General features: G+C 41.2%; 1 protein-coding gene across 1 annotated transcript in view; it reads right to left on the bottom strand.

Annotated features, from left to right (window-relative positions):
• MDN1 (midasin AAA ATPase 1) overlaps positions 1 to 18,268 on the bottom strand; it is a 135,355-nt gene that overhangs the window by 99,721 nt on the left and 17,366 nt on the right. Inside the window, exons 6-15 of the mRNA XM_061131721.1 lie at positions 17,377 to 17,619; positions 17,011 to 17,142; positions 14,098 to 14,201; positions 12,514 to 12,628; positions 9,461 to 9,654; positions 8,425 to 8,506; positions 5,312 to 5,407; positions 3,512 to 3,624; positions 1,928 to 2,076; positions 1,214 to 1,274 (exon numbers count right to left, since the gene is read on the bottom strand). Of these exons, the coding sequence (XP_060987704.1) occupies positions 1,214 to 1,274; positions 1,928 to 2,076; positions 3,512 to 3,624; positions 5,312 to 5,407; positions 8,425 to 8,506; positions 9,461 to 9,654; positions 12,514 to 12,628; positions 14,098 to 14,201; positions 17,011 to 17,142; positions 17,377 to 17,619 (1,289 nt within the window). The remainder of the gene's footprint in view (positions 1 to 1,213; positions 1,275 to 1,927; positions 2,077 to 3,511; positions 3,625 to 5,311; positions 5,408 to 8,424; positions 8,507 to 9,460; positions 9,655 to 12,513; positions 12,629 to 14,097; positions 14,202 to 17,010; positions 17,143 to 17,376; positions 17,620 to 18,268) is intronic.

Genomic DNA, 18,268 nt, shown 5'->3' with positions numbered 1-18,268 from the left:
TCATGTCCATCGAGTCAGTGATGCCATCCAACCAACTCATTCTCTATCGTTCCCTTCTCCTCCCGCCTTCAATCTTTCCCAGCATCAGGGTCTTTTCAAATGAGTCAGTTCTTTGCATCAGGTGGCCAAAGTGTTGGAGTTTCAGCATCAGCCTCAGTCCTTCCTGAATATTCAGGACTGATTTCCTTTAGGATGGACTGGCTGGCTCTCCTTGCTGTTCAAGGGACTGTCAAGAGTCTTCTCCAACACCACAGTTCAAAAGCATCAATTCTTTGGCGCTCAGCTTTCTTTATAGCCCAACTCTCATATCCACACATGTCTACTGGAAAAACCACAACTTTGACCAGACAATCTCTGTTTATCAATCTCTGCTTATTGATATGCTGTATAGGTTGGTCATAACTTTTCATCCAAGGAACAAGCGTTTTTTAATTTCATGGCTGCAGTCACCATCTGCGGTGATTTTAGAGCCCCAAAATAAAGTCTGTCACTGTTTTCGTTGTTTACCATCTATCTGCCATGAAGTGATGGGACCGTATGCCATGATCTTAGCTTTCTGAATGCTGAGTTTTAAGCCAACTTTTTCACTCTCCTCTTTCACTTTCTCCAAAGGCTCTTTAGTTCCTCTTCACTTTCTGCCATAAGGGTGGTGTCATCTGCATATCTGAGGTTATTGATATTTCTCCTGGCATTCTTGATTCCAGCTTGTGCTTCCTCCAGCCCAGCGTTTCTCATGATGTACTCTGCATATAAGTTAAATAAGCCGGGTGACAATATACAGCCTTGACGTACTCCTTTTCCTATTTGGAACCAGTCTGTTGTTCCATGTCCAGTTCTAACTGTTGCTTCTTGACCTGCATACAGGTTTCTCAGGAGGTCAGGTGGTCTGGTATTCCCATCTCTTTAAAAATTTTACAGTTTGTTGTGATCCACAGTTGACTGCATACTCACTTTTATATTCCAGCCCCCACCCCACACCCTCAGCAGGATCTCTGAGAGCAAGAACCTCAAGAATTCTTTAAAATGAAGAGAAACATCTACATACCCAAGAGGCCCTTAATAAACACTAATAAATATCCTGCTGGGATAGGCATGGGGGGCAAGTCGTTGAACATTTTTCCAAGGTTAGTACTGAGCTTGATAGGAAAGAAGTGTTTCTTACCTCAAGCAATCAACACAAAATAACAAGAAAATGGTTTAACACCATCCTTACCCTCCCAGCAAATCTGCAGTGTCACTCTGCTGATTCATATTGACAACTCTCAAACGGTGGCCTTTAAGGGAAAAAGGGTATGAAGAGTTATTCTGAAAATATAATGACTGACAATACCCATTGTGATCCTTAACGATTTGCGGACATGGGCATGGGCAAATCTTTTAATGTGCACTTCCTCTGACCCCTCACTTTCTTTTCAGGAATCTTGACTGTTCAAAATTTTAACCTAACCCAGACAGAATGAAAGATTCACTGCTCTAGCATCAGGTAACTGAAAACAACAACAAAAAAATCCTTCAGTAAATCAATGTCTATGAATTAGAACTAAATAAATACCCAGTGTGAAATATTAATATAGACATCAGAATAGGAATGAGGCAGTTCTGTTTTTAAAGGTGACCAATGTGCTTAACTAAACACAACACAGAGAAGGATCCCATTTGTTTCAAAACAAAACCAAAGCGCTATATATGTGCAGGCCACAGACTAGAACCGAAAAAAATTAATACCCACATGTCAATAGCAGTTATTTCCAGGGGGAGAGATTACATTGTCTCCAAGGAAAAAGATGCCAGTGCTTATCTCCAGGGGAAATAGAGCTGTGGCACTTTTTAAGTTCCAGTACCCTTTGGACTCTAGTTTTTAAAAGGCAGTCAGTATGAAGTGAAACATCTGCTGTCTCGGGCAGAGTGCGTCCCCTCCCGGAGTTACCTGTGATGTGAGCCAAGTACTGGACTGTGGAGGTTTTGCCTGTTCCAGTCTCTCCCACCAGCAGCACAGGCTCCCCTTTGCTAACACACACCGCGAGCTGCTCAATAAGAACAGAGGATGGCCTCGTAGCAGCGAAGGTGAGCTTCTCCCTGGGGAGGGGAAAGTACGTGAGCAGGAGGAGAGACAAGCTGCAAGCTTCTCTTAGTGTTGCTCTGAGGAATCAGACTCGACAAACAAGGCAACTCAAGAAGGGACTGTCTTCACATTGTATGGGATGGCTTACAACGTAAGAGTTGCAGAATTCATTCTATAAACATGGAGCATTTATATACCTAGCACTTCACTAGGCTCTGGAAATTCAAAACACCAACAAGATAAAATATCTGTACTACCTATGTCATCTTAGGCAAATTACTTAACCTCTCTTAGCCTTGGTTTCCTAACCTGTTCAATCTGGACAACAACATTTACTAGTTCCAGTAAGTCCTCCACAAGTTCATGTCCACCCAGTACCTGTGAATGTGACGTTCTTTGGGAAAAAGGTCTTTACAGGAATAAGAAGATTAAAATCATACTGTGTTGGACTTAAGGGCTGGTCTTAAATCCAATGGGCCGTGTTCTCACACAGAAAGAGAAATTTAGAGACACAAAAAAGACACACAGGGAAGACGCCCATAAGACAGTGGGGTCAGAGACTGAGCTGAGGCAGCTACAAGGCAGGAACACCAAGGACCAGGGCAGGCCGTCGAAGCCAGGGCGAGGCAGGAGCCTTCAGAGGGAACGTGGCCCTGCCAGCACCTGGATTTCAGCCTTCCAGCCTCCAGGATGGAGAAGAAATGTTTACAGCAAACCATCAAGTTTATGGCGCTAGTGGTATAGAACCCACGTGTCAGAACAGGATACACAGAGACCCAGGTTCGGTCCCTGGGTTGGGAAGATTCCCTGGAGAAGGAAATGGCAACCTACTCCAGTATCCTTGCCTGGAGAATCCCATGGATAGAGGAGCCTGGTGGTCTAGTCCATGGGGTTGAAAAGAGTCAAACACGACTAAAGCGACTTAGCATGAGTGCATACATGAGTCAAGTTCACGGTAATTTGTGAGGAGAGTCCAAGGGCACTAACACACACATTAATTCAGAGGACTACTATACCCACATGCAAAAACATGCAAAACAGCACTTAGTACAATGTTAGGGATACAGCAAGTATTTAGTAAATGGTAACTAGATCTCAGAAACTTATAAAATTCCAGCCTTCAAAGCACTAACAGGCTAATGTTAGGACCAAGCCTGCCTTCCAAGTGATGCTTACTTCACTAAATAAATACGTTACAATGAATAAAATCAAAGATACACCTTTGCTAGTCCCAGATCTCTAACAACCCTCATCACCTCCCTCCGCCTCCTAATATCCAGTTTCACAGAACACATTTTGGGAAGTCACTGCTCCTTACTGTCTAGCATACTGGAGAGATCACAGTTCAGACACATGCTTTACTCATAGAAAAGGGTCAGGACCAAATGCTCCTTCCACCAAGTTCCCAATGACCCCACAGTGCTCAGCTCCGTCTGGAGCCCTGATTACCTCTGTATGTGGACAGCCTCGCTTTGTTTTCGTAGAAGCCGCACTCGACCCACTTGCACATCGAGCTCGTTGATCACAATCTCTGGTTTGTAAAGTTGACAGAAGAATTCCACCTATGGGAGGGGAAAAGATTCACCTGAGTAAAATTCTGCATACTCTTCAAACACTTAAATCATGAGGCTTACTGTGCCCCCTCTACTAAGAAGCATTTTTGGCTTCCTAGATAGGCAAGTTAGCATTTAGTTTATAATATTTTCAAGTTTCCATTTTTAAAAACACTGATTATGAATGTTCCCTAACAGTACATTTTATTCATTCAAATAAGCTTCTATCTACCTACATAAAGTGAACACAGTCAAGAAAAAGCTGCACTCCTAAAAGATACTTCTAAAAAAAAAAAAATCAAAGTAATTTTTCTTCAGCTATGTTTTCTTCACAACAAACTGTGAAAAATTCTTAAAGAGGTGGGAATACCAGACCACCTGACCTGCCTCCTGAGAAATCTGTATGCAGGTCAAGAAGCAACAGTTAGAACTGGACATGAAACAACAAACTGATTCCAAATCGGGAAAGCAGTACGTCAAGGCTACATATTGTCACCCTGCTTATTTAACGTATGTGCAGAGTACATCATGAGAAATGCTGGGCTGGATGAAGCACAAGCTGGAATCAAGACTGCGGGAGAAATATCAATAACCTCAGATATGCAGATGACACCACCCTTATGCAGAAAGTGAAGAAGAACTAAAGAGCCTCTTGATGAAAGTGAAAGGGGAGAGTGAAAAAGTTGGCTTTAAACTCAACATTCAGAAAACTAAGGTCCTGACATCTGGTCCCATCACTTCATGGCAAATAGATAGAAAACAATGGAAAGTGTGAGAGACTTTATTTTTTTCGGCTCTAAAATCACTGCAGATGGTGACTGCGGCCATGAAATTAAACAACACTTGCTCCTTGGCAGAAAAGCTATTATCAATCTAGACAACATATTAAAAAGCAGAGACGTTACTTTGCCAATAAAGGTCCATCTAGTCAAGGCTACGGTTTTTCCAGTAGTCACGTATAGATGTGAGAGTTGGACTAAAAAGAAAGCTGAACCCCAAAGAAATGATGCTTTTGAACTGTGGTGTTGGAGAAGATTCTTCAGAGTCCCATAAACAGCAAGGAGATTCAACCAGTCCATCCTAAAGGTAATCAGTCCTGAATATTCATTGCAAGGACTGAGGCTGATGCTGAAACTTAAACTTTGACCACCTGATGCAAAGAACTGACTCATTGGAAAAGACCCTGACGCTGGAAAGATTGAAGGTGGGAGGAGAAGCAGACAACAGAGAATGAGATGATTGGATGGCATCACTGACTCGATGGACATGAGTTTGATCAAGCTCCAGGAGTTGTTAATGGACAGGGAAGCCTGACGTGCTGCAGTCCGTGGGGTCACAAAGAGTCAGACACCACTAAGTTACCAAACTGAACTGAAGCTTTGGAAATGCGAAGGCTTATTAAAATATTTGCTAAGACAAAGTTCCAGTCCTGAATCTACAACCTACAAAATAATAGGCTCCTTAAACACTGGAAAGTAAGGCATGCGTGTGAGAAAGAACGCAAGGCAGCTGACTTTAAGAATGTGGACCACAGTGAGAACTACTTATCCAAGAGATAGTGAGTTTTATGTCCATGAGAGGCAGCAATGAAACTACCAACTTTGCAAAAGCTTTTCTAGGTAAGGGCCAGAGACCAGCAAGTAAGCTAAATATCGCAAGTTCCTTTCAAGAGGGAAGTAGAAATAACACTACATACCTTTTTCTTGGAAATGTTCAGTTTGCTTCCAATGACTTCTGCCATTTTCAGTTTGCTTGTCTGCTTAGAAAGCATCGCAGTGAAACAGTCCAGGGCCTATTAAAGTAATCAAGGCAGATAGCAACTGACTTTTTAAATAATACATTAATGACAGAGCACTGCTGTCCAGGCCACAAAAGGAAGGAATATAAAATCTAGCAGGAACATTTCTGCAAGAAGGACTAAAGGGGGAGTACAAATAAGGTACCAACCCTAGACTTAAAAATGTTACCACAACAGAGACAGGACACCAAAAACATTAAGGCTTTATTATCAAAATATTGGTTAATTAGGAAAACACACACACAGCCCTGAGTTTGCAAATGCAAAATTCAGGCAAAAATAGCAATTAGCATTAATCCCTGGGTAGGTATATGATTGTGTAGGGGAAAATGATTCTCAGACAGCGGAGATAACACCAAAAGATTACTTTTGAGCTGTAAAGGGAAATTCTTGGTGTGCAATAAAGGAATACTGTCATTAACCTAACCCAGTACTTAGCCGCTGCTGAGAAGCCAAGATACATGTCTTCTGCTGTAGTAAGGATTTATCTGGTGTTTGCCCCTAATTCCTACATAGCCTTTCAAAACTTCTGAATCACCAGGGAGGAGTGTCTTCTGTTACTCACTAGAGTCCTCCTGGGCCCTACTGCGTTTATTACGCTAAGCAAGGTAACTCCAGATGAGCCCGCCCTTAGTTTATCAGAGGAAGTGGCCAGGCCAGAAAGACCAAGCACGAACAGGAGCACCGACACTCCCGCCCCCAACACCTGGAGAGGGTGGAGGGGCCGGCGGACAGCAGGACGTATGATGAGGGCGGCACGCCCCGCCTCCAAAGGTGTGCCTGTGTTCAGATCCCTGAAATCGGGCCCTTTGTGACGCTTTCATTTGACTGTTCCTGAGTAATTTTTAACAATAAAACTGTAACCTATACAGTAAGTACAGAGCTTCCAAAGAATTCTATGAGACGATCACTGTACCTGAGAAGTTTGTGGGAACCCCTGAATTTAAAGCCGATTGGTCCTAAGCGTGGGTGGGCCTCCAATACTTGCGGCTGGAGTCTAAAGCGGGACGTGGAGGACTGAGGCCGTGAACCTGTGTGGTCTACACTGACCCCAGGTAGTCAGTATCAGGACCGGACTGAATCGCAGGACACCAGCTGGTGTCAAAACAGCGAAGAAGCAACCAGATAAAGCCAAAAGGTGGAACGTTCTGTACAACACCTGGCCTGATCTCTTCAACAAGGTCATGTGGGGGTTTATGAGGGGCTGGGGGCGTGGCTCTAACCCAGGAAAGAGTTCTTCATTCCACACGCATAGACCAAGAGGTACAAGGAGATACACCAAGGTCCTAATAGTACAGGGGAGTCTCTGAATGGGAGAATAGTTTTTACCATTCTGTTTTCCCGTATTTTCTCATTTTTGCTTCTATACTAATAAAATGTTGCTGCCGTTTAGTCACTAAGTAGTGTCCAATTCTTTTGTGACCCCATGGACTACAGGCCAGCAGGCTCCTCTGTCCATGGGCTGGGCTTTCCCAGGCAAAAATTCTGGAGTGGACTGCCACTTCCTTCTCCAGGGGATCTTCCCGCCCCAGGGATCGCACCTGCGTCTCCTGCCTGGCAGCAGATTCTTGACCACTGAGCCCACCAGGGAAGCCCACATTAATAAAATACTTGTACACAAATGTGCACAGCAGCATTATTCACAACAGGTGAAAACAACCCAAATATCCATTAACGTATGAGTGATTAAACAAAACGTGGTCTATCAATACAATGAAATGTGATTCAGCCATAAAGAGAATGAAGTACTGACTCATGCTGCATCATGGATTAACCAAGAGGATATGCTGCGTGAAAGAAGATAAAAGGGTCACCTAATGTATGATTTCATTTATATGAAATGTCCAGAATAAACAAATCTGTAGACAGGAGGTAGGTTAGTGATTGTCAGCGGCTGCAGAGAGAAGGAAAATAGGCACGATGGTCGATGGTTATGGGGCTTCTTTTGGAGGTGATGAAAACGTTCTAGAATTACTTAGTGGTGATGTTGCATAATTCTGTAAATATACTAAAATACACTGAATTGTACACCTTAAAAGAGTGAATTTTATGGGCTATCACACACACACACACACACACACACACACTATAACATTCTGAAATAGAGACTAAAGAAGATCCTCCCCACACCAGTTTCATTTTAAAAGTACAAAACAAGATTGTCTGTAGGAAGATGAGAAATGTAGGAGGACGGGAGGGAAACATCACTGGACAGAAGGAGATTAAAGGACTGGCACATTCCACCTCAGGGTCTGGCTTCATTAAGTGTGTGCTCTGAGTCAGGGTTCTTTCTACTTAAAGTAACTTCACCAGAGATACTGCTCACCAAAACAGGTCACTATCCTTTCCTCAATCCTAGCTGACAGACAGGGTAACACTTTATAGTCAAAACGGGTCAATGTTTTAAGAGCCCAAAGATCTTCGGGCGGTACCACTTTTATTCTTAACCAGGTGGAAATAAATCTCTCTGCTCTTATTGAAGATGGCAGAGCTGTAATTCAACAGCGCTTCCCTCTTGCACAATACACTTTCCCCCCAGCCCAGCATACAAGAACAGACTTTATAACCCACATACATTTCTCTGGACTAAAGTTAAAAAGGCCCTGCTGGGGCAAGTGGTGGCATCAGACAAATACAAATCTGTCAAATAGACTAAGAAATTATACACAGAAATTAATACTAAACATCTTAGAAACTCTTTTTGTTTTACAATAGTATTACCACCTGGGAGATTTTTCCCTTTCATTTAAGCTTTAATTTTAGCATCTATTTTACTCTATTTCAAACTAGACTTATTTGAAATTCGGGGTGACCCATTTCAAGAGTCACAAAGCATTTATCATGCTCACTTAGCTCTAAGACAACTTTAGTTCAGTTTTAACTAGCTAAGGATATACACAGTACCTACACCATAGAAAAACTTTCTGATAATAAGTCAAGAGACAGAAAATAACAGTGGAAATGAGCAGCCTTGCAGAGCACGGAGAAAACAAGCAGGAAGACTGTCTTACCTCTTGAAAAATATTTAACGATGCTGATGAAGACAGACTGTCAAAGCTGTGGGCAATCCTATTACACCAATTAAGTAGATCCCTTTAAACAAACAAACAAAAAAAAAAGGTAAGAAATAAAAAAACCACAGGTCAAAGATGTCAAAGATATCAAAGGTATCAGAGTTTACTTAGGTCTGGGAACTTCTGACCAGAAAGACTCTCCCTTTTTCTGGCAACTGAATATAAACAGTATCAGGTCAAGAAAAAGTATGAGTGGACACTTTCCTTACCTCTACCAGGAAGCAACCTATAACTCCTTTCTCCCCCATCCATACCAGACAAGGTAGCAAAAGACAGGATCAATTAACTCTCAGAGCAAACCTATGGGGAGCTGCCCATTCCCAATTCTCATTTCTCAAAGAGCAAGTCAACTACTGCACACGTAGCTCAAAGGAACAGAATTTACTATATACAGGAAAACCCAAAATCTTACTTACGACCCCATTTGTCACAAAAGGACATCCAGTGAAAAAACTATGTCAGCAGTTTTCCAACTTTTTCCACTACTGCCAACTTTTAAAGTTATTTGTTAAACTTCCAATTATAATTCCTAGGGATGCAATGTATAGCATGATAAGTATAAGTAACACTGCTGTATGTTATATATGAAAAGTTGTTACATTATCACAAGAAAAATAATTTTTTTTTTTTTTTTTACTATTTGACTTAGTATCTGTGAGATGATGGAGGTTCACTCAACTTGTTGTAGTAATCATTTCATATGCACGTAATCATTATCCTATATGCCATAAACTTATACAGAGCTGTTAGTTATAGCTCAATAAAACTGTAAGAACAAAAAAGTTATTTTTTAAAGCTAACATATTATCTTCATAAGCCTTCCCATTCGGTAACTATAGATCTCAAAGAGATTAGAGACTGAGAACGTCTAATTTCAAAATCAGACTTCTTGTAACCATTCAGTTTGAGAGGCTAAGAACTTCTTAGAGAAGCAATTTTTAAAACACCAACCCAAAAGCGTTTAGCCCAGTACCTGAGAGACAATTCTCTTCCCTCAAGGCTTAGTCTCCTGTTTTCTAGTCTTGGTTCTGGAGCCTCCTCTGGTGCCTGTTCCCCTCCAACAGAACTTTCACTCAGAAAGCGAGGCTTCTCTCCAATAAGCTGGATGTAAATATCAAGCAGGTGATCGGTTGCTGCTGATAAGCTGGGGTATCTATTTTGAAGAACCTGACAGAGGAGAAAACAAGCAGAAAAAAAAAATTAGCAGCAAAGTGATTTTTAAAAACACACCAAAAATGAATTTCTCTAGGAGATCTGTCACCTTGAGCAAGTGTAAGAACTTTCACCTTCACCGATTACCTCCAACCCCCCAAAGACTATGACTTCTTCCTGCCCAGAAATGTTATCTAGCAATCTCATGACCTATCACACAGCTTTGGGTACAGAAGCTTGATGGGAAAGACGTCTCAAACAACATGGGCATCCAAAGCCCATGCATTTCAAGTACTATGTACTCCAGTTGTTTTAAAGACAATTCTAGTCATTAAGTCATTTCTCAGCCAAAAGCAGAAATGAAACAGTTCAGTGGGAAAGGAAACAAAAGTTTTTTTAAAAGCAAAACATAGCAAAAGGAGCTAATGTTAAGTCCTGATAAAAAGTTTTTATCAGACAGTAGAATTTAGAAAGCAAAAGATCTAGTCCAATTCATTTCAACGACTATTAAGAATTTTGTGCAGTATTAATACTTGGTGGCCATAATATTACAATATTAATGATATGGATTTGTTAAGTCTACTTGAGAAGAAAAATATCACATATGTATTAGAAATATTATTAGCTAATATATATTTAAATTAGCTTAAGAAGTATATCATGATTCCAATTTACACTAATATAGGAAATATCAACATATTTTATATATATTAAAGAGGTAAAGTCCACATATTTACAAAGATAAAGAACCAAAATCTTTTAATAGTGTCACCTTAAGTCTCAGATCTCATAGATTTCAATTTCTTACCTTTTTTTTAAATTGGAAGAGTTTACAAAATTTTAGTATTTCAAATGTACTAAAAATTAAGATAGAAGTGAATAATAAAATCAACAAATTCATTTTATTTGCTACACATGTGGATCTTTCAAAGAGAGAATAAACATGTTCTGTGTATAGAAGGAACACTTTCAAAACTGACCACGTTTGTGCACCGCGGCTACCATAAAACACATACCTCCGTCACCCACAGAACAAAAAAGCCCCCCTGCGCCCCTTTGGCGGTCACAGCCTTCCCCACCACCCCGCCTCTGGAGTCCTGAACCTGACTCCACTCAGCACAGTTCTGCTTTCACATTTCTCATGGACATGCAATCACACAGGATGGAGCACATGGTTTGGATTCTCTCACTCAGCATCATGTTTTTGAAATTCACCCAAACATTACTGTATGTATCAGTAGTTCATTCTATTTTAATGCTGAGGAGTAATTCCATCATATGAACATGTATACTTATGATCATGGTGGGGGAAAAAAGCTATTTTTACTTGAAAAAAACAGGTTTAACACTTTAGCAGGGCTTGGTTATTTGGGAAAAAAGTTCTGAATAGTGATTTTTTTTTTTTTTGGAATAGTGATTTATATGTTCCAACCAATTAGTCATTTTCTACCTCAAGACAAAAAAATCTTTTGTTATTACCATAAATGTCAAAATGTAAACAGAATATCACATGATAAACCAATCTGACATGATATGCTTATCAATATTTAAATGTCTGAAAACAAAACATTTAAAGTACTACAACAGCAAAAAAAAAAAAAAAAAAAGAGGGGTATTATGTCAGAGCAATACCACAAACACATGAATTGTGAGGCACGGAACGGATGCCGGGGACACCAAAGCTGAGCAAGTTATTGGAGGAGCTCCCAGCTGCGCGCAGCGAGAGAGGGGGAGAAGGCCGCACAGACACACAGCGCACGGCCGAGAACCAGTGAGGCCGAAACTCACAAGGCCGTGGAGACGCAGAAATCACACCAGCAAGGCCAGGGTTCTGAGAGATCACATGAAGGGCGATCCAGTAACCGGCGCCCTCTGAAAACCCCTCTGTTAATAAACACTTCAATGCTATTAACAGATAAAATATTTGGAACGGTTGTCTGGTGCCACTTATTTATGTAAAAATTTACACCAAGAAAGAGGCAAGTGACCCTGCCATGCCGGAATGTTCACTGACAATACTTTATTTGCTACTGTCGAAAGCTTTCTGCTGGGAGACAGAAAGCTGCCCAAGCGAGAAGGTAGATGCAGAGGAGAGAGTGAGTGAGGCACACCGCGTAGGGATCCCAGAGAACCAGTGATGCTACAAAGTGAACCGATGTATAAAGCCTTTAAATTAAGTCATCTCAGTTTCCATTAAGGTCCAGATGAAAATGCACATGGAGTTGTTAACTGCGAAAGATACTAGTTACAATCAACTTAGTAAAAATAAAAAGATCCTTTGAGGACAACAGGGGAAATTCTAATGTGATCTGAGAATTAAGTGCTATTCATTTCATTGGTTATAATAACAATATTGTGGTTACATATGGAAATGTCCTTAGAGATGCATGAAAGTATTTAAGGGTGAAATGCTGTGAGGTTTGCTTTCAAATATGTTAGCAAATGAAAAGTACTAAATGATGTTAAAATAGTAAAATGTTAGCACATTAACTGTTACATTTAGAGCGGTGAGTCTTTTTGTGACTCACTGGGCTATTTCTCCTCTCTACATGTAAGTCTGAAACTTTTAAAATAGGAATTCTCTGGCGGCTCAGTGGTAAAGAATCTGCCTGCCACATGGGTTTGATCCCTGGGTTGGGAAGATCCCTTGAAAAAGAAAACAGCAACCCAACCCACGACTCTTGCCTGGGAAATCCTATGGACCTAGAAGAGACCAGTGGCTACAGTCCACGGGGCTGCTAAAAGCTGAACCCGACTTAAACTAAACAACAGAGCTGACTCACTTCTTTGTATAGTAGGAACGAACACAACACTGAACTTCTAATATAAATGAAAAGTAAAGAGAAGCACTGATACTTTCAAATGATCACATACCTCATTCAGTTCTGCCTTATCCATATTATCCAGGTGAATTCTGGTCCAGTATTTGTCTAGCAGAGTAGCATGACTATTTAGCGGTCGATACCAATTTCCTCCACAGCTCAAGAGTCTGTATTACAAAATGAAAGGCAGAGTCGCACAAAATTGCTAAATTTTAATCTTGAATGCTGTTCCTGGTTATCCCTTGCTATATACTGCGTCACATCTGAATAAAACTCACAATTCCTTCTGGTGTCAAGAAACTATCATGCTAGGCTTACAGGGAGGATGACAATGAAACGCTGCCACTGACTCAGCTTTGACTGTTTTCCTGGGGAGAGTAATAGGGCTTTAACCAAATTATTTTCAAATTACTGCAAAGAGTCCTATTAGGCATTTTGATCTCAAAAACATGTTTTCATTAAGATGTCACTTCAGGAGAAAGAAAACAAACCAAGACCCACAGCACTAAAAATAAGTTCACTGCTTATTCACCAAAAGCTACAGTACCTAAAACTATTTAAATACCCAGAAGGGAAGGAATATTCATTGAACACATATTCTGGGCAAGCCACAGGCTTACACTTTAGTCATTAATTTAATCCTCATAACAACTGCCCTGAGGGAGCAGTGATCTTGTTTTCCTCTAACCGCAAAGAAGAACCATAAGGAAGAGAAAGAAAAATGTCTCTTGCTCACTCAACTATGACTACAAATGGCAAAACCCAGAAATGAACTGCAGTTGGTGTGACATCCTTGTATGAGGTCTCAGGACTTTCCAGGAAAGAACTTCACTGTCACTGTGAATAAAAACAGGTTCTATTAAAACTAACAGGGTCTAGCAAGGTGCTCCTCGAGGACGGTTAGATCAGCTCTGCATTCCACCTGGGAGTGAATGTTCACAGAGGTACAGTGAGCACTAACATAATCACTAAACACGGTGTAGCATCAGGTTCCCTCTTGGGCATTTTAAGATCCTGGAGAAACTGTTCAGGTAGTCAGGCAGTAGGAAATAAGTCACTGCCTTATTTTAAAATGTAGATAGGGACATATACATAAGTCTCTTTAGGTTTTATTCCCTTGTTGATGCTCATCTTCATTTATTTATTTAAACTGCCTTGACGTCTGCATGGCTTCATTAGCATCAGCGCCAGCATCATGGCTGGGCACTCACCACGTGACAGGTCTTGAGCGCAAGTCATTTCACCGAAACTTTACAACTTACTCCAAGTTGTGAAGCAGGCATTACTGGTCCCACCAGAATCAGCCAAGCGAGGCACACACAGATACCAAGAGTCAGTGTCAGGACTCAGACCCAGGCTACCTGACAACTGTCATTTCTGCTTATGTTTGAAAACATGGAAACAAGTTTTTTAAGACTGGTTACTTATTTCTAAGTGAAAAAAACAATACTTTTATTTTCTAAATTAATTACCTCCATGAAAAACAATCAGGAATGAGAAGGTTGGATCTGTTCCAACTAACCTCGTTGAAAGGCCCAGAGAACTCTGTTCCTGGACTTGTGTACTCAGCACTCTAGCATGTGGACTCGTGAGCAAGAGGCTGCATTGTGGAAACAAAAGGGTTAATAGGACATACCTCCTGGTTGCAAAGAACTGAAATCCAGGAGCCACCTTCACACAGTCACCTCGGCCAGGAATCAAGAGCTCTCCATTCTCCAAGAGAGGGATCAGCACAGAAACCTAAATCACAAAATTCCAGGGACAAAGCTACAGAGACAGAAGTAGCAAAAAAAACACAAAACCAGCCCTCTAACCAAATGACAAACCCATACTTAAGGAAACCCTACTTCTCAGAGCATAAACTGGGGTCAAAGCAGGTGGGAATACTGGAGTCAGCTACACTCCGGCAGAGCAACTTACTCGTCCAGCATCCACTGGGTGCCTACTATGGACCAGAATCAAGCAAGACACGAGAACTCCAGACGCGACTGAGGCGTCACGGCCTGGCGTCTAATGGCAGGCAGCTGGCAAATGACCACACAGCCTGACCGCTGTGACCCCAAGCGATGAACAACTCGCCACGTGGAGACAGGCTGTCGGTGAGTGTGGAGTGGATCAGAAGCAAGGCAGTGAAGCCACCCCGGAGGGAATGCCATTCACCGAGTCTTAAAGTTGAATAGGAACTAGTCCAGTTTGGTGGGAGAGGAATGGCACGATCACTCTAGGCAAAAATATTAAAATGAATAAAAACACACGTGCCTCAGCGTGTGGCATGAGAAGATTCTGTGATGGTTAGGGCAGAATGTGCACGTGAAGTTGTGAAAAAATACCAGGCTTCAGAGACAAGAGAATAAAAGCTCTTCTGTGCTGAGAAGTTTGAACTTTTTCATGAGAGTGGTTGAGAGGATTTTATTCAGGAGAAAAAAACTTTTATTTTATATTTTAGAAAATGGACTAAAAAAAAAAAAGAAGAAAATGAACTGTACAACAATAAGGAAGATAAACTGAAAGAAAGCCAGCCTGGACGGAAAGAAGTGAAAAAACATACCAGTCAGGTAACACAGGCAAGATGGCAAATCAGATTAGAGACAAAGCAAGCAGCCCCGTCCTAAGGCAGCAGGCCAGGAGGGAACAGAGGAAGAGATAAGGAAAAAGTACTAAGCAGCATCGGTCTCAGTGAGTGGGAGACGAGAGGAAGTGGACAGCAAAGTTCTGGCTTGGCTCTTCCGTGGCAGGAAAGGTTGTTCTGGGAAACCGGCAGACAAGGTTCACTTTGAACATCCTAAACCTGCACCCACTAAGGAATCTAAGTAGACATTTTCTGAGAAAAGTATGGACTAGACATATGGATATAGGGGATGGGAGTTTAAGGACGAAGTTTTGAAAAACAAAGTAGGCAGAACAAAGAGCCAAGAAAGAGGGTTCTAAAATATCAACATAATTTTATTAAGCTTCATTAGTTCATGGCTAGGAGTAGAAAGGGCAAATAATAGAGGGGCAACTCCAAGGTAACAATGAAACTTGAAACAAAAAGCAACAATCCTGAATGACATCTATAAAAGCTCCCTTGAAATAGTAATGGGTTCACTATTAGCTGAGTTCTGGAAATAACAAAATAATAAAGGGGAAGGCATATTTTTGAGTAAACACAACTTTATTATAAGTTTTTTAAAAACATAATCAACTGAACAAACATACCCTCTGAAATCAAATGTAGTAACAAAAGGGGAATGGAACACAAAATGGAACTCAAAGAATTTTCTGATGTACTAGACACGACCCAAGTAATGACAAGTAAGAACAAGACAGAAAGCAACAGTTCGGTCTTGAATTTGAACGTGGCCATCAAAGAATGTACTTAGCTACGGGACAGGGACAGACGTCTAAGCTTCGTTATGACCTGAGTGGAAAATCCCTCATGTTCATCTAACTTCTTCAGCTCAAATTCTATGATTCATAATCCCAATGACTTCTCAGGTATCCTGAGGTCTAAAAAATTTGTCCAGGAAAGAGAGCAGTAGAAAGGGCTAAGACTCAATAAATACTTTTAAGTTGGCCTTGTAATTTATAATTCAGCTTCATTTTAAAGTCTCCTTGGTAGGAGTCATCCCTGGCTCTGGGCTTATCAAGAAAACGAAGTTCCAGCCCTATAAAACTTAGCATTAAAATCTTAGAACATAGTGGTAACACTAGGCCAATAACCCCATTACATCTTTACCTCAGACTCTAAAATACGCATGTGTTGTAAGACACACACATTTATGGCCACTCTTTCCCCTTCATATCTCCCTAAACCCAAAGACCTTCCCACCTCTCCTTCTCTCTCCTCTTTCTCCAATCCAAGAGGGTCAAGTCCATATAGAGGTGGCTTTAGGGTTCACATTAAAGAAAACTAAAACCAATCTTGGGAAAATCTGCCCACAGAAAGATTTTCTTCATTTTGCAATACATTTTAGGGTTGGAATTGGGTGGTGGGGGGTGGGGGGAGGGGAGGATGTCATAGTTCACAGAATACGGAAGAAACATGAACTGCCTCCATAGCTAAATTTCACACACATAGAAAAGTGATCTTTTTAAAAAGTCAGAAATACACATCCAATTTATTTTCCTTAATGGAACAAAGACAAGCAAGCACTTATGACATCATCTCTTCCTTCCTGAGTCCTCAGCTCACTGCTCTACAGATGCCACGGCTGGGGAGTGGGCTTCAAAGTTCTCGGTGTACCTGTAACAGGCATGAGATGTTTCCCACCGAGCCTGTTCTTAGAAAGGCTGTGATACTGATCACATTCTCAACTAAAGGAGGAAAAAAAATACTGCAAAACTGATCACACATTCGACTACTAAAGGGAACAGGACAAGCAGAATTTTACTGATTTTCTATCAAACAAGAGATCAGCCTAGTAATCCAAGAACTCAAATAGATTAGGTGGATAATCAACATACCGCCTCTGATGAAATAACCTGTGTTGTTTAAATAATGCCCCAGAATCACTATTAACACAATCTGAAGACAAGAAATTAGCGCGTTACTGTGGGGATGACATACCACGTCCAAGGGGGCGTAGTCAATATCCTCCAGAAGGACCCAGTGTCCCTTGGTGGCGGCCTGTGTCAAGGTCCCAGGCTGCCACACAAACTCCCCTGGGACATCCGTGCAGCGATACATTCCCAGCAGCATCTGCAGAAAGAAGGTGAAGTCCTTACTGAGACCACACCCCTGAGGTACCGTGCCACATTCTGAGATGAGCTCCATCACACTCCTACAGTGTTATAATGCGCACCTGAGGTTTTACAGCAAGATCCCCTCTGTTACGAGGAATACCAGTTAATTACAGTTTCTTAGCAAAAATAGCATTTTAAAGCAAATATTCAAAGTATGTTCACCCATCAAAATCTGCCATTTCTTAGTTACCTTACTGTCGGTCTGATCTCCAAGTTGGACTTTGAGAAGTTGAGGGGGCTTCCTTCTACCTGTCATTGCAGCTAAATGTTCAACTAAGGAAGTTTTGCCACATCCAATCGGCCCTTCTAACAACACAGCGTTCTGAGAAGCCACCGCCATAGCCAGGCTCTGAAGATTTCTGCACGCTGAGTCGACCAGCACGTAAGACCGAAAGGTCAGCTCCTGTTCGCGAGAAGAGCTCCTGCCACTCGCCTAAGGAGACAAGCGAGAAACAAAAGGCACATCAAGAAGAGTCTCCCCACCAGAGGGCACAGGTTAATTTCTACAACAACTGACTTTTACATAAACCTCTGTCAATAAATTAGTAGCACAGGATCTACAGCAAGAAGTCTGTAGCCAAAGTAAGGATCCAGCTTTTTCCCTTTCCTGTCTCCCATCCTAGGGAGAGGGGTGGGAACTTACTAACAAATTTTAGAAAATCTCTCCCAAACTTTAAGAAACCAAAACAGTTGATGCATAGTGAATGGGAGCAAATCTCATTTGTCATGACTGGATTTTTGGTTTTCTTCCTCTTACCATATTCTAGGATTTCATGTCTAAGATTAAGAATGCACAGAATACACTTCTGAGACAATCATGGAAGGAAAGACACTAATAGGATACGCTATAAAACCACTCGATTGTTTTCCAGGTATAATTTTTTTTAAATTTTATTGTAGTTGATTAACAATGTTGTGTTAATTTCTGCTATATAGCAAAGTGATTCAACTACACATATATACATTCTTTTATACTCTTTTCCATTACTGTTAAGCAGAATACTGAATCGAGTTCCCAGTGCTACATATCCACTATATAGTTTGCATAACATAAGTACATACACACCCTAAACTACAGGCAT

This window comes from Dama dama, chromosome 28, assembly GCF_033118175.1.
Source record: "Dama dama isolate Ldn47 chromosome 28, ASM3311817v1, whole genome shotgun sequence".
NCBI lineage: Eukaryota > Metazoa > Chordata > Mammalia > Artiodactyla > Cervidae > Dama > Dama dama.
Note: the sequence above shows the minus strand (reverse complement) of the source record. Positions and strands in the feature narration are given on the sequence as shown.